Source organism: Geospiza fortis, unplaced genomic scaffold, assembly GCF_000277835.1.
Source record: "Geospiza fortis unplaced genomic scaffold, GeoFor_1.0 scaffold188, whole genome shotgun sequence".
NCBI lineage: Eukaryota > Metazoa > Chordata > Aves > Passeriformes > Thraupidae > Geospiza > Geospiza fortis.
The window spans coordinates 1,135,771-1,162,152 of NW_005054337.1; the positions used below are offsets into that span (position 1 = coordinate 1,135,771).

A 26,382-nucleotide genomic window follows, 5' to 3' on the forward strand; every position below is an offset into this window, starting at 1 on the left:
TGGCTAAGCATTGGAAAATGCTCCCCAAGGAGCATTTAGAGTCACCCTCCCTGGAAGTGTTAAAAACAGAGCAGATGTAGCTGTTCCCAATGGGGCTGAATGGGTGTGGAGGTTTTTGGTCAAAGGTTGGACTTGATGGTCTTGACGGTCTTTTCCAACTTTCTGATTCTATGATTGCTTTCTCTTCCAGCTCCAGTGCTGTCTAAATTCCCTTCCATCCGAGGATTCATCCCACCTAAAGCAGAGGGTAAATCATCTCCTCTAAAGCCCTGCTTGGCTGGTGTTGGTTTTAATTCAGTGTGGGCTCTGCAGAGCAGCAGGAGGGGTCCATCAGCTCTTGACAGATGCCCTTGGGGACAACCCAAGGACAGCCAGAAACCGCAGAACTTCTTAACATCAGGCTCACCAAAGAGATCAACAGTATTTTAGAGGATTTCTGCATAACTTGACCAAAATGTAGTGCAGGGAAGTGTGACATGTTTTAAATTAAAATTCCCTGTAAAGTCCCTTATTAAATTTAATGAGCATATGCTCTCATAGCTGATAGAAAGCAAACTATGAAATGGATTAGTGAGAAATGTTGAATTAATGGGGTTATAAAAAGTTTTTAATAAGTAAATATCACAATGCAGATATTGTGGCACTGCTGGCACTATTTGAAACTATTCCAAGCGAAATTTCAGTTTTAAAATTTATTGAGTGAAGTCAAAATTGAAGAATGAGGCAGCTTAGATATAAAAAAATTTAGTTGATAGCCAACAAAGGACATAGCAGATTAAGTTTTCAAGTGTTATTGAGGTGTTCAGATCACAGTGGAAAAGTCCTGTGAACTTTCAAGCAGAAAACAACCTCTCAAAGGGCTGATGAGTCACCTTGTAGAATTTAATATAGCTGTTTGGCTATGAGAACTGAAAAGACAATGGAAGAAATATTAAATTCTTTCTGTTTTATAAAGTACCCTTTTTTTTGCAGAAGGAGATACAATATGTAACAATGCTGGGAAAACAGTTGGATGTGTAATAAAGGCTCCAATATTGATATATAACCAAATTATTGAGAGGAATGATCTGATGTTGCAGGAGTGAATGTTCATTGAACAGCGAATAACTGCATTGGGCTGGGATTTGGGGAGAAAAACAAAAACCAAAGGAGATAACAAGACAGCAGGCATCTTAGGCTGGAAGGTCTAGTGAAAAATCTTCAAAGCAGAAGTGAAACTGTCAGTGTCAGGGATCCTTGCCCTGAATCTGAGAGGCTTCCCACAAGCTGAGCATTGCCTGATCAAAGAGCTGTGAGCAACCCCAGTGCTGCCAGCTGGGAAGGAGGGGAGAATTGCCAGGGATGGAAGCAAGAGGGACTCTGGGGCCTGGGCAAGGGTCAGAGTGACCTCGCTGACTCCCAGACAAGAAAGATCCCTGGAAAATGGACAAGTTTACAGCTTGCCTTGGGATCTTTTTGTTTGTTTTTCATTCACCTTGCTTCAGTTCTGACAGAGCTGGAGAGGGACTTTTCACAAGAATGTGGAGTGATAGAACAAGGAGGGGATGGCTTCAAACTGACAAAGAGCAGGTTTGGATTAGATGTCAGGAAGAAATTCTTCCCTGTGATGGTGGTGAGGCTCTGGCACAGGGTGCCCAGAGAAGCTGTGGCTGCCCCTGGATCCCTGGAAGTGTCCAAGGCCAGGCTGGACAGGGCTTGGAGCAACCTGGGATAGTAGAAGGTGTCCCTGCCCACGGAAGGGGTGGAACAGAATGAGCTTTAAGGTCCCTTCCAACCCAAACCATTCTCTAAGATTTAGAAAAGTTGGTTTCTGGAAGGGGAAGGGAAAGAGCAGTGCATAGGTTGAAGATCCTGCATGCAAGGGCTGCTCAGGCTCAGCATTGCAAGGCTCAAGTTTCAGAAACTGATTTTTTAATGGATTTCCATAGATCCCTTCCACAGTTTTACACACAGTTCTACAGGAATTATGGTATATAAAAAGTAAAGCATCAGTTGGAACAACAGAGGTCACAGCACCTTGTAAGTCTTTGTGGTTTAATCCTGCTTTTAGTGGTCCCGTGGCCATCAGAGTCACAGGTTTGGGTGCCTTTTCTTCACCATGAGGAATGGCATTGAAACTCTTACAGGCTTAGGAACATCAGGTCTTTTGGGGCAAGTAAGTCACCTCATTTAAATGTCTTACACATTTTACAAAAGTTAGGCTGCTGCTGAGGTAGGAAATGGCATTGATGCAAGAAAAGCAAGGCTATGCTGCAGCCTCAGTACAATGATCTCTTAGATTCTATTATCCTGATGAATGAGTAAACCCCTTGTGAGACAGCCCATCCTGTCAAGTGTCCTTGATTTTCAGGGACATTTCTCATTTTGTGCCAAACATTCCCTTTGTCCCAGCTCCATCTGGCACCCATGGCCTGGGATTTACGTGGCAGCAGATGATTGAAAATAGCATTCATGAGCTGTTTTCTAAAACACCCCTTTACCTGAGCCTTCAAACAGAGTGCTCACAGCCCTGGTGCCTCATGTTCCAACTTCACATCCCCATCTCTTCTCTGGTCTTACTTTTTATCCTGTGGCATCTCAAAGGATTCATCAGGAGGATTTCTGAAAGACAAACTGCAAAAATTTTCAAAACACTCTGTGTTTTCTGAAAGAAATCAAAAGCCAGACTCTCAAGTTGAGATACATTTTTTTGCTGTGTGTATTTTTAATTGCAGGTACAAAATTTGAAACTGCGTGTATCTTCATTTTACCACACTACTAAGGCACTGTTAAAAGAAAAAGAAATGTTTTGATGTCTGTTTTTTTAAAAAAACTTGCCAAAATGATGCTCTCTTGTATTGCATATCATCAGGTGCCAGCTGAGTTAGTCAAAAGAAAGTGATCACGGAGATGTTTGATGATGAAAGACACTATTTTTATTTTGGTGATAGGCAAGCCAGGAAACAACTTTTATGTCTGCATAAAAATCAGTTCTCTCCTCCTCCTATATATATAAGCAAGGTTAAAGTCCAAGCTCTGAATGGAGCTGCAGGATATTCTAAGTTTTGCTATGTTTTTCCTTTGCTCTATCTGAAGGAACTGTGTTCATTTTGCTTCCATAATCCCCTGCTGGTTTTTTTCCCTCTAATAGTTTTTCCCTTTTGTTCTGTTCTCACAGCCTGCCCCACCATCACCTCCAGAGAAGGTTCCATAAGAGGTACAGTAGCAGATCCAAGCCCTGGTGCTGCTGGGCTGTGACTGAAAACACTGCCTGGGCTTGATTTGGGGACAAATGCAAGAGCTGAGTGTGGGGAAATGTCCCAAAGAAAAGGGGAGAAGTGCGAGAACCAAAACTGGAACATGTCTTTTATCAGACAGAAGAATATTTTGCAGCGCCTGAGTTGTTAGTGCTTAACACCAGGATTTTCACCAGCCTTAAGGAGGTGAAGCTTCAAACAGCCCTTGAATTCCGGGAGGATTTGAACTCCTATCTCACAAAGGCTCCTCAGCCTATCAAACTCCAAACCTCTCAGCAGTCCCTGGGATGCCCTGTGCATCCTCCAGAGCCAGAGGAGCTCTCTGCACTCAGGCTGCGTGGATTTTGGGGGCAGAATTTCTCCTTTCTCCTGCCTGAGCCATGAGAGCTGTTCATGCTGTTGGGTTTGGTGTAAGTGTTGCTTCCTGAGAAAGGAGTGAATTCTGCTTCGAGAGGGGCATCACCTCCTTCCCAGAGAGTTACAGGTGAGCTGGCTGCAGTTCTCAGGTCTGGTTACTCCGTGGTTGAGTCTCTTCACCTTGCCCAAGGCCAGGTTGGATGAGGCCCTGAGCAAGCTGATCTTGCAGGTGACATCCCTGCCCATGGAGCTGGATGATCTTTAAGGTCCCTTCCAACTGAAGCTGTTCTATGACTCTGTGATAATAATGGGATTATATTTCAATAAGTTTTTAATTGTGACTCAAGCCTTCTCTTCCTGTGCGTTTTAAAGGGACTCTCAGTGTTAGAAGCTCCATACCAGAGATAAATGGCCCTCAAGTAGGTCATTTATTTTGGCAAACTCCCTTGTACTGCTGGGATATGAAAAAATAATGAAATAAAAGCACCCTGGGCCAACCCCCAGGCGAAACAAAAACTCAAGCCAAGAAACTGCAGAAGATTGTGAATGGTGAAGGGGTGAGGGAATCCAGACTGAAAGCACCACACTGAAATGAAGCCCTTCCATTTGCTCAAGAAGGAGCCATCTCCTTCATCCCAGTCTGCTGCAAACTCTGATAAACTCAAACAGAACCCAAATGGTGAGATCTTGTCTGACTGAACAGAAAACTGAAATGAAAATGACTTGGAGCTTTAATGATGAGCTGGGGGAGAGAAATTAAGCTGCATGAGCCAGAGAAGATGTCACAGGTGTCAGAGGAGAATCTCTGTAGCCCACACAAGGCAGGTCAGCTGTGGGTGTCTCCTGAAAATAGAGAGAAATGGAAAAGTTTGTATCTTAAAGTTTTTTTCCTATTTTTTTTCTGTCTCTTACACATAAGGCATTTCAGAGTAGAAATCATTTTCTCTCCCTGCTAGCAATTACTGGACTGATTCCATGCCTTTTGAAGATAATACTTTGTGTGTAGTTGAAAGGAAGAAATCATTGGAGTAACATCTTTCTCATCGGGGTTTTTTCATCCTGAAGATTTGAAAACACAGTTGTGAAAGCCTCCATCTTTTGCCCACTCTCCTTCAAGAGGAAGAGATTACAAGAAATGTGCACAAAGCCTTCTTTTCCTTGGCTGCCATTTGAGGGGTACACTCGAGCTGGTGTTGTGTTGTGCAGGGAATTTTCTCCTGCTGCCTTCTCTGTGCTAATTCAACCTGCTCTTCAAACACACTTCTTTTGCACTGCTGCCTAACCGCTGATTTCTCTGTTTCCCTTTGTTCCAGGATTTGATATGATGGAAGTTTTTGGCTTGGTAGAGAAGGAATATTCCTCCATTAAGGGCGTGGCCATGGAGCCCTTTGTGTTCAGCGGCTCCCGCACCTTCACCCTGTTCAGGGACATTCAGCTCACCCAGAGGACCAGGTGGGAGCAGAGCCCTGGCTCTTGCCATCCTCATCCTCAGCCTCATGCCGTGTGCACAGCAAAGGAAGGTCATTTTGGGGAGGGATGGTGCAGCCCTGCTGGCAACTTCCAAATGAAATGATAAATACGATGAGCTAAAACAGACCATTGGCAGGTTGAAAAAAATAGCCAGAGGGTTTTTACTTAATATATTAATAAATAAACCCCTGACTTTCCTCAAGATGAGTTGTCATGTAGAAATTAAGGGGACACAATAGTATTTATCATACATTTGTACAGCCAAATGCTTTCACAGTGCTGTTTTTTGGTTTCTACAAAATCACTTTTTTCCAGCTTTTTATTTGCTGTGATGGACATGAGGATCATGTCACGTATGGACACTGCACCAGTCTTTAGGCATTCTGTCCACAGCCACCTACATTTCAGGGATGGCAGTTTGAGGTCACATTTTCATCTTCAATCCCTTCTCCCAAATATCTCTGGTTTGGAGAGAGATCTTTGCTTTAGAAAATATCACTCTCGTAGCTGCTCACAGCAGCCTGGGCTGCACTGATGAGAGGGAATAACCATTAGCTCTGGCTTGTGGCTTGACCTCATTCCGTTGCATATGAAGCTTCTCCACAGGGTCCCAAGCAAGCCAGGCAGCTCCTGTGACCTCATTCCTTTTTTATGATTATGAATCAGGACTGATCTGACTCCTGACATTCATTGCTACTTTGTTTAAAGCCTAATTACTGAGCCACTGACTCCGCTTAATCTTAGTTAAAGAGGCAAAGCTTCTTAGAGTAAACAGAGTGGGGGAGATTCAGAGAACCCTTTGGTCTAAATACTCAGGAAATGATGGGCAAATCCTTTTGTTCAGCTCTTATAGATGCCTTTCCAAGGACACTACCCCTTCAGAAACTGAGAGAGAGAGAAAAAACTTGTATTATTTGTGAATCAGTCCTGAAAAGATGCCTGATGGGCTGTGTTTATGCCGTGCCAATGTGTCCTGTTTCAGATTACGGGCGTGTTTCAGGCAAAACCAATTTGACCTTCCCGTATTGCCTTGTATCCTCCCACTGCTACTGAGCCTAAATCCTGCAGCTGGGATGGGGGGACACAGAGGGGCTTTGCTGTGGGCTCAGTGCTTATCCCTGAAGGGCATTTAAAGTGATTTAGGATAATAGAATCATTTAGGCTGGGAGAATCACCGAGTCCAACCATTACCCTAATGCTGCCAGGTCTGCCACTAAACCATGTCCCTAAGCCAAGAGGTTTGTGCCAGGGTTTAAAGATTTGCCCCATGATATATGGCAACCATTCCTCCTCCTCCTTGAAGAGAAGACCTAAGGGAGTGCTTTGGAACCTGGCAGGGATGTTTTTTAATCCTCCGCTTAGCTCTCATCTCAAAAGCATTGGGGCTGCACTGGCTGTGGCAGCTCTGGCAGTGATGGATTGACACCAGCATTCCCTGAGGCAGCTCTGGCAGTGATGGATTGACACCAGCAGCTCCAGCTGAGCATCCCCCAGGCACCAGGAGAAGCCCCACGAGTGCTCATCACTCACCACAGAGTTGTCCAGGCACAGCAGGTCCAGGTTCTTTCTGTTCATATTGCCATCATCTCCTGGGAGCAAAGCCAGTCCAGTTCTGGCCCCTCAGTTTGGGAAGGATGTTGAGATGCTTGAGCATGTCCAGAGAAGGCAACAAGGCTGGAGAGGGGCTTGGAACACAAACCCTGCGAGGAACAGCTGAGGGAACTGGGGGTGTTTAGCTTGGAGAAAAGGAGACTCAAGGGTGACCTTGTCACCCTCTACAACTCCTGAAAGGTGGCTGTGCTCAGGTGGGGTTGGGCTCCTTCTCCAAGCAGCACTGACAGAAGCAGAGGTCACAGTCCCAAGCTGCATCAAGGGAAATATAGGTTGGATATTAGGAAAAAGTTTTTTACAGAAAGGGTGATAAATTTCTGGAATGGCTGCCCAGGGTGGTGGTGGAGTCCCCATTCCTGGATGTGTTTAACAAAGCCTGGATGTGGCACTGGGTGCCAGGTTTTAGTTGAGGTGTTGGGGCTGGGTTGGACTCGCTGATCTTGAAGGTCTCTTCCAACCCGGTCATTCTGTGATTCAGTGATTCTTTGCCAGCCCCCCTGCCCAGCAAACACCTGGATGAAGCTGCAGGATGTTTCTGGGGGTTTAAATCACCGATGTTCCTTTGCTCTGTGCCATTGCAGTGATGTGCACCTGTTTGCCATCCCACCCGAGCACACCATCGTGGTCCTGCTGCGCCTGCTGCCCGACACGCCCAAGGAGCCCTTTGCCGTGTGGCAGGTCACCGACGAGGACTTCCAGCCTCTCCTGGGGGTTAACCTGGACCGTAAGATTTCTTGCTAAGTGCATTCAATTCGGGTGCTCCCATACATCTTGCAAGCAGCAGGGCTCACTTGGAATGTTTTGATGGTTTCCTTACTCAGCAGCAGTTTCTCAGGAAGCTTTGTCGTGGCTGCCAACCTCACGTTTAAATCACTGCCCAGTGCAATTGGAAGACGTGTTTTTATTTTTATTCTACTTGGAGCATATTCTTTATTTTTACATATTTTTTCATTTTTTAGAAGTAGTTCTTGATAACGCTGGATATTTTCCACTATGTTTAGGGCTAATTATTTACTACTGTATATATGTGTGAAATCAATTTCTAAGCTGTTATTTGTCCTATCTTCCCTGCAGCCAGTGAGAAATCCTTGATATATTTCAATCATGACTACAAGGGTGATTTACAGGAAGTCTCCTTTGACGAGCAGGAAGTGAAGAAGATATTCTACGGGAGCTTTCATAAGGTCCTTACCAAGAGAGGGAGAAATGTGGCTCATGATCTCACTCTGGTCAGGGAGTATCATTCAAACTGAGGGGTGATCATCCACATGCTTTGCATCCTGGTTCTCAGGGAAGTGGCCAACCTCTTAGATATGCTGTAATTCATAATTGTAAAGATTTCAGGTGGATCTAATGATCAAAATATGATTTCCACATATTGATTTTTCCCTTTTCCCCCATACTCCAAAAACTGAGGTGTTTTTTAGATCTTTATGATGAGGAAAAATTTAGAAATTTTTTTTTTTAGAATTTAGAATTTTGGTAACCTTTTACTTCTGGATGAAAGGAAAAGAGAATCCAGCCTTGTGAGAAAGTCACTTTATCACTCATGATAGGGTGGGGATTTGGCTGTCTATGTCCTCATAGCAAAGGGATTGCACCCAAATGAGCAACGAGCTCTTTCCATGGGTGGGCAGGTTCATTGCTCACCTCCAGCAAGGCTTCTCCCAAGGAGAGGTGAGGGGATCAACAGGGGAAAGCCATACTAAACCTTACTCCTGAGCCTTCTCCATCCATTCACTCATTAAAGACACCCCAGGTGTGCCAGCAGCCGGCTGGGGATGGGGCAGAAGGTGTTGCTATCAACAGGAGACCCCTAATTCCACCACAGAGCTCCAACACGGCTTTGTCCTCCTGCTGCCCAGGTGCACGTGGCCGTGAGCCACTCCAAGGTCAAGCTCTATGTGGACTGTAAGAAAACAGCAGAGAAGCCCCTCAACACCCTGGGCAGCATCTCCACTGCTGGCTTCACCATGCTGGGGAAAGTGACCCGCACCAGAGGGCCCCGGAGCGGCTCCGTGCCCGTGAGTCCTGGGACGTGCTGGCCGGGGGGGCAGGAGTGCCACATCACCCTCATCTGAGCTCCTCCCCACACTGCTGGGCTGCTCTCTGTGGGTTTAATGAGCTTTCCCAGCACTGGGAGAGCGTTTCTGTCCCTCCTGCCTTGGTGTGGGGACTGTGATGGGAGCGTGTCCCAGAGGAGCCTTCTGCTGGCTGCATCCCCCGGGGCTGGGGCAGTGCAGCTCCTGCACTGGGATGCTGAAGCAGACAGCAGGAGGGTTTGGGAATTGCTTCTCCAAGGAAACTTGGGCACATCAGCCCACACAGAGCAATGTTGGGAAATGCTGGTGGCTGGAGGCAGCAGAGCTGGGTGTGCCTCAGTCTCCAGTGTGTTTGGGTTTGTCTCTCTGAATACAAATGAGGGGAGAATAATCTCCAGTAGAGAGGCTCTTTATCAGCTGCTACTTGGGGAGAAAAACCCCAACCCAGCAGTGAGTGCTGGCCTGTGGGTGTATCCTCACTGCTCCACACAGCTCTGCAGGGAGCTGCTCCCTGCCAGGGGACAGCAAAGGGGATGTGTGGACTTGGTGTCCTGGCCTGTGCACAGTCCTCAGGGCAAAACCACCCTTCTTCTGTCTGCCTGTTCCATTCTCACTCCCCAAAGCAGGAGTGTCAGTAATGTGCAGAATCAGTGGCAAGTTCATCACTCACAAGGGTCTAGTGGGGCTGTAGGAAATCATTCACCACTGATGTGAAAATCTTGCTCCTTGGCCCTGCTTTTAGATCTAGAAATCCAGGGCAAAATGGCTCATCAGGTGATTTGTAACTCCCTTTGCCTCAAAGCAGCATCATAAAAACACTTTGTCCCATCCCCGATTGCAAACTGAGAGGCAGAGGTCTGGAATACACCTGGAAAAAAGTGGAATTGCCTGTAGGAAATGGGGTCTCCTGTGTAACAAACCAGGGGACAGTGTGTTCAATCAGTATTTACTTGTTTCCTAAATAAATCCTCTGGTAATTTGATCAAAACCTGTGGCCATCAAGGCAGGAATCTGTGCTTTCCTTGTCCCTCCCAAATTCTCTCTGCTAGCAGATCAGCTAGACAGGTCTGGCCAAATAATAAACAGCCTTGTGCCATCCCTACTCCCATTGCTTTTCAAGCACAGCAACATTTCACATCTTCCACAGCTCTGCTGTCCTTGAGAAGACAGAGTGCCTCATTATTGGTTATCATGGAACCTTATTTAATTTGAGAAATCTTTAAATGCCACTTGATCTGCAGGGCTCATCTGTATCAGTAACCCTCCCTGGGCTGTACAGCTCTCTCCTTGTTAAATGCATGGAGTGAAAGAAAAAAAAAAAAGATGAGAAACGGTGTCAAGGCAAGAAAAATTAATCTCTGCCTCATTATTTTGTTTGGCTTTGTGCAGTGTGTGCTTTTTTGTTAATCAGAATGGGAAGATGTGGCTGTTGCGGGGGAGGCAATGAGACTGGTTGGGGTTTGTGGGGATGGGAATCACATCCCTGCCCTGGGAAATGCTGCTGCCACATTTACCCTTCTCCCCATGCCCCCAAGGGGACAGAATCAAAGTTTGCTTTCACATTCTGGTGGTGCTGAAGCCCAATTAGTTGAGAACCTGCTGCTATTGCAGGGCTGTGAGTAAACTGGAGACGTGATGTGAAGCTGCTTTGTTGACTTGCTCAGCAAGACAGAGACCTGAGGACTTGTGGAACACTCAGTCTGGGGGTAGCTCTCATGTTGTGGCTTTTTTGGGGTACAGTTATAATTGGGATCACACAGATGAGTCCTGCCAAATCATCCCTGAAGATTATTTTTATCACTTGAACTTAATGAAATTTGGTGATGGGTGGTGGGAGCCAATGCCAGTTTCTTATCAAACTCTCTTTTTTTCCCCCCAGTTCCAGCTGCAGTCTCTGCAGCTCTTGTGCAGCAGTGTGGGGGCAGAGCAGGACAGATGCTGTGATCTCCCTGCGCTGGTAAGGCAAGGGGCACTGCTCTGCTCACTGACAGCAAGCTGGGGAGGATGGGACAAGCCCCTGGCACTGAAGTGACACTGGAAATTATTTTGATGGACTTAAGAGGGAAAAAATTTTTTTCCTCTTGGGAATAACATCAGTGTGCTTCATGGGGAAGCAAACAAAACTAGATTTGCTTCAAAAAGAGTGAAAACTTCCAATCCTGGTGCAGTGCATGTTTTTCCTGTCACGACCTCATCCAGGAGCCCTGGCAGTCCTAGAGCTTTGCTGCCACCTCAGCCCCGAGGCACAACATCCCCCACTCCTCCTTTCACTTCTCAACACAGACAGCTGCTATATGGGGTGTATAAACATGTAGAAAGGAGAAAATTACCTTCCAATATGTGTTTTGCACATTTCAGACAGGGCTGGTTCATAGTTTGGGGTTTTTTTTGTCTGCATTTGTTATTCAACAGAGAAAATAAAGCACTTGATGGCTCACAAAAATCTCTCAGTGGAGTAGAAAAAAAAATTCTGGCTTTTTTCAAGTAAAAGATTGAATTTTGAAACACTGAGTGTTGTACTTGTGATCCATCCTGCTCTTGCTGTGCAGCTGCTCATGACTGGCTTTGGCTTGATTTCATTTCAGAGGGATGAGGACACCTGCCCTACCTTGGCTCCTGCCTGTTCTTGCACTTCTGGGCGCCCAGGCTTGCCAGGACCCCCAGGGCCTCCTGTAAGTTCACCCTCCCACCCGGTGTATTGCAGGTGCTGCTCTTGCTTCATTTTTTGTGGCATGTTGGGCATTGGGTAACACTCCTGGGGCTCTGTGGGGTTTTAGAATCACAGAATTGTTCAGGTTGGAAAAGGTCCTAAAGATCATTGAGTCCACTCATTAATCAGGGCTGCCAAGCCCAGCTCTCAACCATGTCCCCAAGAGCCACATCTACACTTTTAAATCCCTGCAGAAAGGGCGATCCCACCCCTGCCCTGAGCAGCCTATGCCAGGGCTTGACAACCCTTTTGGTGAAGTTTTATCCTCATGTCTAATCTAAACCTCCCCTGGTGCAACTTGAGGCCATTTCCTCTCATCCTAACTCAAGGAGCTTTTCCAGGGCAAAGCTGAGAGTTTCCCTTTGGGTTTTGGATGGTGATGAAGTGGGGAGATGGAGAGTTGGCAGTGCAACAGCTGCAGCTGGGAGCAGCCTGAGCAGTGCCTGGTTCCACACTAATCCTCTTAGGAGAGGAGGACAGGTCACCTTCAGTGTCTGCAGAGATTTCATGGGTTGGAGGCTCTGAAACTGTCTGTAAATTTAAGGAAAAAACAACTCGCCAAAAAAAATCTTCCTGTCTGGATCTATGTTAAATTGGAGCCAGTGAGCATCTGTGTGGGTGGACAGTGTAAAGAGAAAGGGGAGACTTTGCTATCCTGTCTGTCCCCAAAGCTCTCTTTCTGTTCAGTGAATGTCACTTGCAAGAAAACCCTGAAGAAATGGGGGGGAAGAGAAAACAGCCATTACATATGCTGTATGCTCAGGAAAAAGGGCACAAATTCTGCCCTATCCCTTATGGATGCAGGAAAACTGTCATGGGCTTAAATCCCAGGAGAAAATACTCCTGTTAAACACTGGGAAGCAGTTATAAAAAAAATTGCTTTTTGAAAATCTGGGGAAGGGTATTTGATTTGCACAAGCCAGCTGAAACCTGACAGACAGCCTGTCCAGGGCGCCTCAGTTCAACCACTCCAGGTGCTTTTCTCCTGGAGAATAACCATAAATGGAAACATTTGCCTCCTTTTTCAAGTGAAATGGTCTCAGATCACCTCCTGCACTGACCTGTGGTTTAGCTGTGAGTTCAGTTCTGTGCAAGGAGAGTGCCTCATTGCAGAGTAATTACTTGCTCATTCTGGTGGAAGTTTAATTAACAGCACACTCCCCTGTCAGAGTTTGCTCCCATATCCTAAGTGCATAATTAGCAGCTTGCATTGCCCTGTGGTTTAAGCGTCTCCACAGACAACCCCTTAAAGAGCAGGACTCTTTAAAGCATTAGAGGAAATTGGGTTTTGACACATAACCTTCTCCTCACACCACTGAACCCTTGGTAATTTGCTGCAGTTACAACAGCACTCACTGCTATTTTTAAAATTCCAGTTAGCAAGACGTGTCCCACCTTGTATTTATCACTGTCCTTAATGAGTGCGTCTGACTAGATCCAGCTGGCTTCTGAAACGAGTTTCTGGGCACTTCTGAAAGCACCTTCCCAAAGTTCCCTGCCTGTGCTTCTCAATTCAAATCCACGTGGTTTATTTTGGATTCAAGAATAGCAATGTTGAGATTAAGATGTCAAAAATTCACACAAAATGAGGTCATGCCAGGAGGTTGGTTTCTTCTCCCCACCCAGAGTTAGAGCTAAGCCAGGTCTCCCAGAGCCAGGTCTGTCCCTGATCTCAGCACATGTCACTTCTCTGGGGTGGAGAGTGTGAAACCCAGCTGAGTTCCAAAGGAGTGCAGATGTGAGCACCCCTTTTCTTCCTTCTCAAGTGTGTTCCCATGTCCATATGAGATGTTGTCTCAGCATGGATCCACTGCGAGGGAGTTGGAGGGAGGTTAAACAGGTTGAAACTTCATCCCTCTCTGCTGGGAATAAGTGCTGTGTTCCCAATGCTGCTCATGGAGGGACTGGGCTGTTACTTTCTTCTTCCCTTTCCCACATTTCCTGGACAAATCAATTAATTTTCTTTTTGTCTCTATTTGTTTTGAGCTGTGTGGGGCAGGAAACCTTTTTCAGTGTGGGGTAGTGAAGGGCACAGAGTTCTGTCCCCCAGGCTCCTGGTTACAGTGCAATAAATGTGATGATGTTCTTTGTGTCCCACTGGCAGGGCAGCCCTGGGAGGAGAGGACCTCAGGGGGAGCAGGGGGAGCCAGGACCCAAGGTGAGTCCTTAGGCTGGAGATTATCTCCCTGCACCAAGCTGAGCCCAAACAGAGTCCTAACAACACATAGAGGAGGATGGGATCACTTATTACTAATTAAATGCACGGTTGGGCTTTAGAGATTGAGATGATGAGCCTGATTGTGCTGAATTAATGCACTGTACATGGTCAGCAATGTCCTCTGAGAGCAGCTGTGCTGTGACACATCTCCTGCCCAGACACTGTCCTGGGGCAGAGCAGAGGGAGGCACAGAGGGAGCCACAGCCCTGAGGTGGGCACGAGGAGTGGCTGGGTCTGAATCCCCCAGCCCTGGGGACTGTAGCAAACCCTGGTGCAAGAGTTCACAGCTCCATGGATCAGCACAGGGCAGAGCCAGAGCACTCCACTGGTCCCATTTTTGGGATGGCATCTGGAAAAGCAGCATGGCTGCAGGGGAAGGATTTGGGGGAAGGACACAGATCTCAGAAATGGGCTAAGGAACGTTTCCTTTTGCTCTCTGACCTCCTTGAATAACAGGAATCACTGCTTGGGAAGGTGAACTGTGCTCTGCAAAGCACCCTCTGCAGCTTTGCTGTCTGCTCTCATGAAAGATGGACCAAAATCTTGGACCTAAAATATAAAGCAAGCAGAGGTTACTGGAGGTGCCCTCAGTGCCCCAATTCAGTCTTGAATCCTGTAGATGGCTCATGCTGACCCAGGCCGTGCAGTGCAGCCCATGAGGAGAGCAGGCACCAAACACTTCCTTCCCTTATGATTTTCCTTGTCTTTGGTTTTAGGGTGAGCCAGGCCCCCCTGGACAAGTGGGACCAGCAGGTCCCAGTGGCCAGCAAGGCTCTCCAGGCTCCCAAGGAATCACAGTTCAGGGCCCTGTGGTATGTGACCTCTTCCATTGCCTTTTTTCTGTCACTCACTCACTCACTCACTCACTCTTCCCAGCTAGAGCCTGTCAGAAATGGGTGTCAGTGCTGTGATTTATGTGTTTCCATCACCCTCACCAGCAGCTGAACAGCTGCAGAGGGAGAGATGACAATCAGTGGGTTTATGCTGACGAGGCCCTGCACTTCATCATTGTGGCCAAAGCCTGCTTTTGTCCAGACTCCCCTTAATGGGCTTTCTTTTCCAGCAGCCCAGTGGGGTCCCTTCCAGCTCAGGACATCCTATGAATATTCAGGCATTTCTCTTTCCAGTGATCATCATTGCTTGGCAGGGAGTAGTGGCAAGGGCTGCCACATGTCTGGGATGGCAGAAGCCCTGTGCACATGCTGTGGCTGTAAATTACCCTGGAACACTGCAGGGAGCAGGAACAGCCTGGGACATGCATGTGGAGCAGCAGGATGCTCTTTGCCTTAAGGGGTTCTGCCACACACCCAACTGTGTGCTTCTGTTTTAATCCAAGGGGCCACCAGGAGTTAAAGGAGAGAAAGGAGACACTGGAATCCCTGGCATGCAGGTAATGGTGAACACCACCCCTTCTACTTGTCCCAAAGATTTGCCCACCTTGTTTAGTTTTTGGTTTTTGGGGTTTTTTTTCTTTGTTTTGGTTTGGTTTGTTTTTTTGTTGTTGTTGTTGTTGTTGTTGTTGTTGTTGTCGTTGTTGTTTTGGTTTTTTTTGTTTTTTAATTTTTTTTGGTTTTTTGGGGTTTTTTTTGGTTTTTTTTGGGTTTTTTTGTTTTTTTTTTTTTTTTTTTTTTTTTTTTTTTTTTTTTTTTTTTTTTTTTGTTTTTTTTTTTTGTTTTTTTTTTGTGGTTTTTTTTTTTTTGTTTGTTTGTTTTGTTCTTTTTTCTGATTAACTACTTTAAGCAAGCCTGAAAAGTTGTTTCCCTTGTCTGCTTGGGAACTGTCATTTTGGAATGCCATCACTTTCCCAAGGAAACTGAGTCACCTGGTGTAAGAGAGCTAGACCTATCTGGAAGCTGGATATGATGGAATCAAAGCTGGTGTAACAGTCTTTGCTCTATGTAATGAATAACTCTCTCTCTTCTTTGACCTTTCTCTTCTGTCCTCTGTTCCAAGATGGATTAGGGCAGTGATAATCAGATGCTGACTTTACCCAGCATTTCTGATTTACAGGGAATTCCTGGTGTGCAGGGAGCTCCGGGCAGGGATGGACTTCAAGGTGCAAAGGTAAAACACTTCACCCCTGAGGTTTTATGGGTACCTAAAAATCCCAGCAGAGACCCAAAACTTCCCAGTGCACTCAGTGCAGAAGTGAATGGTCTTTTCACAAAGCCAGATGGATTGGGGGGAAAAAAATGGCATCATTTCAGGTTTGGCCAAATTTGAGCAGATGCTGCCCTTTTTGCTGCTTTTCTTACCCATTTCAGCAAGTTCCTGCTAAAAGCAGCACATGGAAAAGCATCTCACTGCTGATGAGGTCTCTCAGAATCCTCTTGTTAGTAAATGACTGGATTTGGCTTTGCAGGGGGTGAGGGGACTCGAAGGCACAGCTGGGCCTCCAGGACCTCCTGGACCAAGGGTGAGTACACCCTGTGAGTGATGCACTCTGAAATCTGTTCTTTATGCTTTCACCTGGAAGTGCCAGGGCAACCCCTTCCCAGGGTACCACAGGGAACACCTAGCACATGGTGCAGGTGCCCCCTTTCCCTGCCATCCTCAAGCGTAAGAAGAAAATCCTTGGCTTGCTCTGGCAAGTCCTGAGGAAGCTTCATCCCAGCCAGGAGATGCTTGTTGTGCTGTTTTCACTTTCCTGACACTGCCGTTTTCCAACTGTTGGTTGAGTTGGAGGGGATTTGGCTTGTTGGACTGAACTCAGCAGGAGCTGGAGGATGCAGGCAGTGTGAAAGGTTCCCCCCCACATCACTGCCAGTATCTGCTGCCAGGGCTGGATGTGGATGGGTGTGCTTGCACTCAGTCATGCCCAGGGCAGCAGAACTGTTGATTCACAGCTCCTAATTGGAAGACACCACAGGAACACTTCATTTTACTTGGGAAATTGAACCAAATTTGGGGTTAGTTGATGGCTGGTGGACCTGAAAAGTTACTGGTTCTCACAACTGAATCTCACAGCTGAGTTTCACTGCTGAATTATAAGGAATTTGGCAGTGGTTGTGCTAAGTTATTTATAGGAGCCAAGGTTGAATTAGGCTCATAACTTTGAGATGTTCATCCTGGGAATATGTGGAGCTGGCAGCATTGAGCCTCAGCTTTTTAAATACGAGGAAAGCACTGTCACCTCCAGAGCAGGCTCTGAAAGCTGTTCTGGTGCTGCCTTGAAAACTTTTCTCATTTTTCACTGTTCAGAAAAGTTGCTAATGTCTACTGAATTCAAATGTAATAGCTGGAAATTCTAAAACAAAATATTTCTGCTAGTTGGTTTTGGCTGATTTTTTTCTTCCCTTTATGGCTCCAAAAGGCACAGAAAGCTCACAAAGAGGAGATGACCACAGAAGGCACTTCCCACTCTCTGAGCTGCTGTTGATGCTGTTAAATATTAGAGTCCAGCACAGGTTTTAAAGGAAAAAGAAAACAACCACTTGGTATTGGGAGGCTGAAGAAGAGGGTTGTGCTCTAGGCTATGTCTAAATCTGAATATATAATGGAAGATAAAAAGCCTGTAGGGTATAAACTACACTGCAGTTTGTTGGAAAAACTCAGCTTTGCTGGCTTGGCCATAATTGAGATGGTGATGGGAAATGATGTGAGCACAACTCACACACGATGAGCTTTAAACAGTGGGCTCATGGCTGGACAGGAAACTTAAGGCTGCTGTTCCCTTGCTTGAGTCCTCTAAACTCCCACCACGGGTGCCCCTGGTGCCCTTGAACAGAAAAAGAGAGTTAGGGAATAACTGGATTGTTAATCTGTAATGTCTGCAGGGTTTCCAAGGAGCCACAGGCGCCCGAGGCAGCAGTGGTGAGAAGGGACCTCCAGGCGATGTTGGGCCAACAGTAAGTTTCTGCTTTTGGGTCTCAAAGAAGACCAAGACATGGAATAATTGAATGGGAATGAGCTGTTCCCACAGCAGCTCTGCCCCAGAGTCTGAAGTACGGTTTAAATTCACACTCATCCTTCTTAAGGAGATGTCTGGGCATTCAAAGCCCAGGCTACTGATGTGTTGATAAAGCATTCAACAAATCCCACCTCCATACACCCTCTGCAGATTCGCCTGCTACACAAAATCTAAACAGGTTTCTGGTGTAAGATTCTAGAGTAAAGCATGGAAGTCACAGCCTTGGGCTTGTAGGTGATCTAAATGTCACAGGAATTTCTTCTCCTCAGATGTTAAAACCACCTGTCCTGCTGGGAAATCTGTTCTTAGAGTGCATCTGAGAAATTTCTGCATCCCTGTTCCCCGTGGTGCTTATCCCACAGCTCCAGTTACTGATTTATTACTCTTTTTCTTTAAAAACAAAGTGTTTGAGTATGAGTTCATACTTTCAGGTATGGACTTAAAGCTCTTACAGTCGCTACCATGAGGTTGAGGAAACAACTAGAGTGTGAGAAACAAACTTTGTGCTCCCACTAATGTAACCCACACCCCCAGTGAATTTATTGGTTTGTTTGTTTTCTGTTCTTCCTTTCCTTAGACTTCTTTATTTTTTTTTTTTTTTTCCTGTAGGGGCTGCCAGGTCCCAAAGGAGAAAGAGGAGAGAAAGTGAGTGTTTCTGGTGCTGGGTGATATTGTCAGTGCATCATACCCTCAAAAGAGTGCGTGTGATAACCTGAATTGCAGCTTTTACTTAAGCCAAACCTCTCCAGTGTTGGTTGTACCTATTGCTTGTTTCTTTTCACCTGCACAGGCTGGGCTGCTGGGGTACAAATAATCCCACAGCAGTCAGGAGCTCCTTAGTATCACCTGTAGTAATGAAGCAGAAATGTCAAATGCAAATCCATTCTTTGCTGAGAAGGGAAAAACCAAACCCACTTGGCTCCACTTTGTTCTGGTTTAATGTGTTGCAAAAAGGGGACTAATTTGTCATAATCATTGTCCATGCCCCAGCACGGACCTTGGCAGCCAGGACATCCACACTACCTTGGAAGGTTCTTTTGTTGGGAAAAGAAGTTTTTCAAGTTTTTCTCATCCTGATTTCTGCTTAAATCAAACTGCCATGACTTTCTAGGAGTCATTGCCAAGACTGACTTATGCAAATTTTTCTTCAGACAGGGATGAGGTGCTTTTGTCTCAAGTTAATGCTTCAGAATTATAATTTTTGAGAGCATTTTCCTTCCAATCCCACCAGTTTTTCCTTTTCTAGACTTTTTTTTACACTGGAAATTTCTGTTTCCCCCTCCTTTGGGTGTTGAACAGAGCAGTTTTTAAGCCTGGATTATCTGCACTGTGATCCAGCCAGAGATGTATGTTTTATAAACAGTTCTAGAAGCAAGTGCATTAGGTATGAATTTTCACAGTCAGTGTTAATTTTTAAGCAGGTTTTTGCATTTTAATAGCTTTTCCCTTCTTTACTAAAACTTTCTGAAGGGCCCATAATATATGATTTATTCAAAATACAGTAAGAATCAATATTCATGGAAGATGGAGTCAAAGATAGGAAGTTATAATATCTGATCATACTAAATGTTTTACATATCACAGAACACTGAGTTATAGACTTAGCATCTTTTCTGATAAAATTTGAGGGTGAAATTTGCTCTCCCTTTTTTGGTAATTATTTAGATTCGGTCTGGGCCTTTTGATGTGCAGGAGAAAGGCAATTATTGATGTTTCCAATTTCAATTTTCTGGTTTCAGAGCTTCTTGATAAATAAATAGAGCTGCATTTCACAGTAATTAATATCTCTGGAACTCAAGCTGAGAAAATGAGTGGGGTAAAAGCTATCATGCATTATGAGATCGATCCTTTCTAAAATATATTAATACTTCATTTTTTTTCTTAATTTTTTTAAAAAAATGCTTCATTTTAGGGGGAACCACAGTCTTTGGCCACCATTTACCAGCTCGTTAGCCAGGCCTGTGAGCGGATGATTCAGAGTGAGTAAAACCAACCCAGGTCCTGAGTCTGCTCATGTGGTGATGGGACAAGGGGGAATGGCTTTGAGCTGAAGGATTGGCTTTATATTGGATATGAAATTGTTCCCTGTGAGAGTGTTGAGGCCCTGGCACAGAGAAGCTGTGGCTGCTCCATCCCTGGAGGTGTCCAAGGCCAGGTTGGGCAGGGCTTGGAGCAGCCTGGGATAGTGGAAGGTGTCCCTGCCCATGGCAGGGGTGGAACAGGATGAGCTTTAAGGTCCCTTCCAACCCAAACCACCTGTGGTTCTATGATCCTATGACTCTCCAGAAGTGGAAAACGAGAGGAGAGACAGCCTGAAGCTGCAGTGATCCCAGCAGCTCCACCACCCTGTGCCCTGCTGAGCCCCATGACCAGCAAATGTCCCATCTCAGGCTCCAAGCGCTACTTTGGTTTTATTGGATGGCATTAGCTCAGAAAAGACATGCAAAATATTTATTTGCACAACCCTTTGGTGTTTTGCAAAGCCTCCTTTATTTCTTAAATGGAAAAGCTTGAAACTAATTTGATAGAAATGATTCTTTCAGCAATATGTGCTGATTCCTCTCGAGACGAGGCAGTTTTGTAAAGCTCCTGTGCTGTGATGTGCAGAGAGAAGCAGTGCCTTCCCAAGGTCAGGCAGTAAAGTCATCACTCAGCTGCCCATCTTCATCTTCTGCCTTTCTCAGTTTGGACTGACAGCTTTTCAGCACTAGCTGATCATTCTAAGTAACTTTTTAGACAAAATCCTTTGATTTTTATCTCTCTTCTGAATTTTCCGGCCAAGAAAATATTTATTTTCTCTCTTGCCTTCCTCAGCTCATGTGTTGAAATTTGATTCATTCATACATGAACATGCAAGGAAGCCAGTTCCCATTTGGGAGGAAAGGTTAAAACCAGGAGAACCAGGACCCCCAGGTCCTCCAGGCCCACCTGGGAACACTGGAGAAAGAGGAGCAAATGGCAGCCCTGGACAGCCAGGCAAGGACGGGTATCCAGGAGAGAGAGGTATGGACAGAGGTGTTCATATGCACTTTTCACAGCATCTTTGATACTTTAACTAAACATCTCAGTGCCTCAAGCAGTTCTGTATAGATAATCCATGATATTGTCTCATTTCATTGCTGTTTTCCTTTTGGACTTCTCCATTATAGGAAGAAACACCCAAATTATAAATCTAAACAAGTAGGGAGAAGCCACACACAGCCCACTCTATTTTCAAGCTTTGAATGGAAGGAAAGGCCAATTTAGCACCATTTGTAGGTTTGTGGGGGGATGGACAGTTCAGTTTTAGAGGGCAGGAGGCTTTTTCTACAAAAACCAGTCATTTAGGTGAAGACATGGTGGTGGAACAGATCAGCTTTGGGCAGAAATGAGGAGCATTGGAAAACACTGATGGAAGATATGAGGCAGCTGAAGCAGTCTTCAAAGGGGCAGTAAGTTTCTGGAGCAGTAGTTTCACAATGAAAGACTCAGACATAACAAAAGAAATAGATTAATATGATCTCAGAAGTGGCCTCAGTTATTGCACATGAATGAGTGAAAGGTGGGAAAATGTTTTGCTTGGATTTGCAGACGTTTGTCAGTGGTTCAAGTAATTGTCTGTCAAAATAAAAAGAAAACCATTGGTTTCAGCAGTGTCCTAACACCTCAAAGTAACTGGAAATGTTCTGTTTAACTCCTTCCTCCTGCAGTAGTCAGTCTTAGCTGGTGTCTGCAGAGCTCATCAAAATGTCACTTGAGAGAGAAGGGAGTAACAACAGATTTTTCCAGCCTGTCAAGCAGGAGAGGGCAGAAGATGGATCTCAGTGAAAAACCACCTGAAGGACATGGCTGATCAAAATATTTTCCTCTTAAAACAGTGAAAAATAATATTTTGTCAAAATGTACCTGTTTTCTCTGAGAGGTACTAGTTTCACAAGTAATTTAACAGGAAAATATCAATCCTGGCTAACCAGCACCTGGCCAAAGAGACAGCTCAGCTTTGTGATTTGTTTGATCCTCATGAAGAGCACAGAGGTGGGCCTGACCCTCAGGCTGGTGCAGTAACATTAGTGCTATGAATTTCTCTGTGAAAAATGTTCATTCCCATCCCTTTTGGGCTGCAGATCTGTGCTGCTTGGATCAAAGAAATCAGTGCCCTGCTGCTCAGAGCAAGAGTAGGTACCCAGAGTGGATGAAAGCAAATGGATGTTTCTCAGTGTTGCCAAGGGTTGTGACTCCTCTTTGACTCATGGAGAGACTGCAGGAGCCTCAGTTCAGGGTGAAATTTGACATACAGTGAAGCAACACTCATCTCTTATCTGTGAACAGGTGCCCCAGGGCCCAAAGGAGAGAAAGGGATGTCTGGAGCCAGTGAGGAAGGGAGCCAAGGACCCAGAGGCAGAACAGGTAGAGTGACCCCAGCTTCTGTCTATTGATCCAGCAAGGCCATGGGATGGCCAGCAGCTCTCAGATTCAAAGCATCATGCAGCTGAAGGACCTCTGTGGTGGGGTTGGACTCACCTTCCCACCACAGCCCTGTTGGCAGCATCCTCAATGGTTTCCTCTCTGCTAAAATGCAAGAGATTACTCCAGGCAGCTTCTTCCCTCTGGTACCCATTCCCAGAGGATGATGTGTTTTGAGGGCATGAGACCCATCCAGGGAGTTTTAGTTTTTCTGCCTTTTTGCATGCAAGACCAGATGCCTGGGGGATAGAAACTCTGAAAATTCAACTTGTGGAACATAAGGGTTTGTGAGTAATCTGTGAGGATTTGGTGTACTCCTCCAACCTGATCCCTGCTCTTGGGACCTGTGGGAAGTTTGCCACTGGCATAACAAACCAGGCACTGTCAGAAAAGTGTGGTCAAACACATTCTTCTTCATTTAATTGTCTATAGTTGAGATGTAAAGACACAAATCCTCTGGGGTGAATCCTGGGGTTAATGTCATTCTCTGCTTTAACATGTAGGTGGATTTGGGGTTCTCATAACCAGGCTCCATTTTTAGCCAAGCTGTGCACATTTAAGGTTAAGAATACTGGGATTCAGGTACTGGGATTCAGAACAGGTTTTCCAACAGGCAGGTCCTGTTTATCCACCAAAATGAGGAAACTGTGCTCAGAAAGTTACCTGCCATGTAGGATGGAGGAAAATACAGCAGAGGTATTACACTGCTAAAGCAGCTGTGCTACAGCTTTCTGTGCTTCTCCTTCTGCAGGCCCACCAGGAGAAGTTGTGCAGGGGAAACCAGGTCCCAAGGGTTTCCCTGGGAATGCTGGTCCTCCAGGTTTCCCTGGTGCCAGAGGGCAGCCTGGGCAGCCTGGGCAGCCAGGGGGCTGTGATTTCTCTGGATGTTATGAGGCTGATAGAAGAGGTAAGTCCTGACTATGTCAGTACAAAGTGATGATTTTATGGCTGGTCTCTGGTTACTTCTCTTGAGCCAGCAGAGACCTCTGTTGATCCTTCAGGCACCATCAGTCCTGCAAAGTCTCCTCTGCAGAGCAGTCAGGGTGATTCCTGTGCAACCCACATGGATAAAAGCCAGCTCCATGGGCTGCTCCTTCATGGATTAACACATAATGCAGCACTAGCCAAGCAGGTGGGGAGGGATCATGGGGGATCCGTTCTTCATGTCCCCAGCAGCGTTTCCATGGGGGGTGGAGAGAGGGACAATTCCTCAGTTCCTACATTTGCATTTCATGGAGGCTCACTGGGACAAAGACCTGGGTGATGAAGAAATTCACTGGCACGGAACAAAAGGTTTACAAGGGAAAGGAATTAATTCTGTGCCATTCCTTCTCAGACCCTGACACTGATTTATTCATTTGCTCAGTGGCCTCATCCTTTCCACACACAGATTTTGTCCCCTGATGGCTGGGGCGGAGGCAGCTGAAGACATTGCTTTTCCCTGGAAATCTCTGGAAGAAAACTCCACAACTCCAAAAGAAGCAGCAAACCAAATAGCAGATGTGTTATGTTTTTTTAATGCCCCATCATTTCTGTATGGACAAGTCAATCAAACTGCACATCCACAGCCTGTGTCTGGCTGAGCTGCCTGTCTGCACAACTGCAGTGCTCAAACTCACATCCCACAGCAAGAAAAAGGCACAGCTGGACACTCAGGCTGACAGACTTGTAAGAAAAAAGAAATACTGTATTGAAATGCTCAGAAATAAGAGATAATTTCTGCCCATTTGTCTGCTTGTGGTTTCTTATTGTCAGTTGTTGTTCTGTGTCCCAAGCACAGAGAAAAGCAGCACCAAAGAAATAAATCCGCTGGAGCACAGCTGCATTTTCTGTTGGCTACCAAGGTAACAAAGTCTAGCACCATCTTGGCTGTTTCTGCTCTTGGCAGAATGCTGATGGTTTCCTTGCTGGGGTGTTTTGTACACAAACATTGCAGCCAGAGATCACCTCACTGTGATGTGACAAACCTCTGTTCATCTCCCCTGGGGCTTGGTAGCTCAGGCAAAGCCTTACATGAGTCACAGCCCTGTGCTGAGAGGAGCTGGAGATTAACCTGCTGCTTTTGCCATGTCTCCCTCCTGCAGGCTGAGAAGCTACTTTGCATTTTATCAGGTGGAATATTGAACAGCTCTGAGTCTGGCTTTTACCCATACAACACGGAGGTAATTGTTGTGTTACACCCCCTTCCTTGCCATCAGCTGAGACGTGTCTGCAACAAACCATGCAGATACTGATAAAAATGTTCCTCCTCCTTTGCAATCACTGCTTCAGGCTGTGCTGGATCATTGCCTGTAACCTGCCCCTGCTTCAGAAACAAACCTTCCCGAACTCTGATATAAACCCTAAGCCTAAAGTATCAGTACAGATTTTTCAGAGCTGTTAAAAGGTAAAAAATGGAGCATCATGCACATTCCTCCACATTTGTTCTGGATGTGTAATTTCTGCAGTTACATACAGGCTGGCAGCCTGGCTGTTCATACAGCCAGCCTTTGAAATCTTAGCAGCAAATACATCACACTTAGAGAGTAGATTGTCACATCAATACCAAGGAGAAAGAGATTTACCTTAAGAGAACTGACTTTTTTAGACAAGGAGTCCAAATATTATTTCTTCTTGTCATTAATTAAAAATCCTATGGAGTTAAGAAATTCTGCTAAAGGAATATTGGAACATGTCAGACTTGTGTGGGAGCCAACCTACAACAAAATTCAGATAAAATATGGTTAGTGCATCCTGTAAGTATTTAAAGTTGTCCTTGGCTTTATGTGTATTCATTCTCTAGAAACTCCCAAGAATTAATATTTTCAGTATGACATACAGTCCCTTTGGAAAATGTAGGAAAATGCATAGAAATACCACTCTGATTTCTGTTCACTGTGGAGCTCTCCAGAGTTGCCTTGACATATAAAATGGAAACCCTTCAGCTCAGATGAAGTGTTGCAGACAACAGTCAGAAGAAAAAGGAGAGGTCAGAGGAGCTGAAGGCTGCAGCACAGCAGGAACAGTGTTTGGAAGAGACACCTGCACAGGAACACCCTGCACAGGTGGTGGGACTCTCAGTGTTTCTGTTTATACAGGTCAAAGAGCTTTGGAACTGTGCTTTCCAGATTCCTTGGGGGAAAAAAAACCCCAAAAAACCCCCCAAAACGAAGCCAAACCTACAGCGAGTTGGTTCAGAATGGTTTTGAATTTAGCATTGAGTATAAACTCCAAAGCTGTGATAACTGGCCAGTGAAAGCAGAAAATTATTGCCATGAAATGCTCACAAATAGGGGAAGGTGAGCAGTGCTGTGAGGAACATCTGCATTTGCAGGTTATTCTGCTTCCTTTCTGACTTAAACCAGTGCAGCCAAATTCCCAGTCCTGAACTTGCTGTTCTGCCGGTTAAAATTAGTAAGCACAGGTGATTTGAGACAGAGCTCCTTTATGTTTCTTTATCAACTGTTTTTGGAAATTGCTCACATCCCCTCTCTGCCTGTCTTGGGATTTGATCTATTTTGGTGGAATTTCTGGTGACATTTGCTTTTGTCTGGTTATTTCAGATCCAACAGCAACAGTCAGACTTTAACAAAATTGGGTCCCAGCAGGGCTATTGATTAGGAGAGAGACAACCTGCACAAACAACTTGTCCATTTATCTTCCTAAACTTTGTCCCATGAGTGGTTTTATTTACTGGAAATCAAGGATATTTAGTCCATGCAGTGTCACAAAGTCTGTGCCAGTGCTGTGTAACCCAATTCCTCAAGCCAAGGAGGTTTTCTGCTGAGAGATTTCAGGCACTGAGAGTTTGACCCACCTGGGGTAGGTGGATTCTAGCAGAGACTGAGGACCTTTCACTGATAGATATTTTTGCAATAAGCATTTTTTGAGGTGTTATCTCTGTCTCAGGAGTAAGAGGAGCAACCAGCAATGCTGTTAACAAGCAGCAGAGCTTGTTATGCCTTTTCTCCATGACTCAACAGCTTGGCTGGGTCAGAATTAAAAGGCTGGAAGCAAAAAGATATCCTGGGAGTGGATAAAGTGTCATTAATGGACATCACTGCCAGGTGGGGCTGTTATGGGGGTGTTTTCCTTAGGACTGCACATGAATCTTGCATCTCTCATCTGCATCTCTGCCTGCCTCCCTCTACACCAGTGAATTTCCTTGCGCCAAATTTCTTGATAAATGTCTAGAGAAACTTCTCCAAAAGGGAGGTGTTATAAGCTGTGTGAATTAGCTCATTGGAGAATGAGATGGAAATCAGCCCTGGAAATGCTGGGGAAATGGGGATTACACAGCTCATCCTACCAGCCAGCTGCAGATAAAACTCCCTGCATCCTCTGTGGCTGGGGAGGGGAGCTGGACAAAGTGAGCATTAGGGAAGCAGGAGAAAGGAGATGTAGGG

At 45.5% G+C, this 26,382-nt stretch overlaps 1 protein-coding gene and 1 long non-coding RNA gene across 2 annotated transcripts in view; one reads left to right on the forward strand and one right to left on the reverse strand.

The window, feature by feature from the left end:
• LOC115947994 overlaps positions 1–1,566 on the reverse strand; it is a 16,687-nt gene extending 15,121 nt beyond the window's left edge. The window contains exon 1 of the long non-coding RNA XR_004081852.1: positions 1,557–1,566. This is a non-coding gene — a long non-coding RNA (uncharacterized LOC115947994). The remainder of the gene's footprint in view (positions 1–1,556) is intronic.
• COL20A1 (collagen type XX alpha 1 chain) overlaps positions 1–23,723 on the forward strand; it is a 53,125-nt gene extending 29,402 nt beyond the window's left edge. The window contains exons 22-41 of the mRNA XM_005422157.2: positions 191–247; positions 3,158–3,196; positions 4,907–5,045; positions 7,256–7,398; positions 7,749–7,858; positions 8,540–8,698; positions 10,596–10,673; positions 11,302–11,388; positions 13,531–13,584; positions 14,361–14,456; positions 14,981–15,034; positions 15,655–15,708; positions 16,007–16,060; positions 17,421–17,492; positions 18,164–18,199; positions 19,467–19,533; positions 20,369–20,557; positions 21,863–21,940; positions 22,749–22,904; positions 23,388–23,723. Coding sequence (XP_005422214.1) covers positions 191–247; positions 3,158–3,196; positions 4,907–5,045; positions 7,256–7,398; positions 7,749–7,858; positions 8,540–8,698; positions 10,596–10,673; positions 11,302–11,388; positions 13,531–13,584; positions 14,361–14,456; positions 14,981–15,034; positions 15,655–15,708; positions 16,007–16,060; positions 17,421–17,492; positions 18,164–18,199; positions 19,467–19,533; positions 20,369–20,557; positions 21,863–21,940; positions 22,749–22,904; positions 23,388–23,401 — 1,736 coding nt within the window. The 3' untranslated portion in view covers positions 23,402–23,723. The remainder of the gene's footprint in view (positions 1–190; positions 248–3,157; positions 3,197–4,906; positions 5,046–7,255; positions 7,399–7,748; positions 7,859–8,539; positions 8,699–10,595; positions 10,674–11,301; positions 11,389–13,530; positions 13,585–14,360; positions 14,457–14,980; positions 15,035–15,654; positions 15,709–16,006; positions 16,061–17,420; positions 17,493–18,163; positions 18,200–19,466; positions 19,534–20,368; positions 20,558–21,862; positions 21,941–22,748; positions 22,905–23,387) is intronic.
• The last annotated feature ends 2,659 nt before the right edge of the window (positions 23,724–26,382 follow it).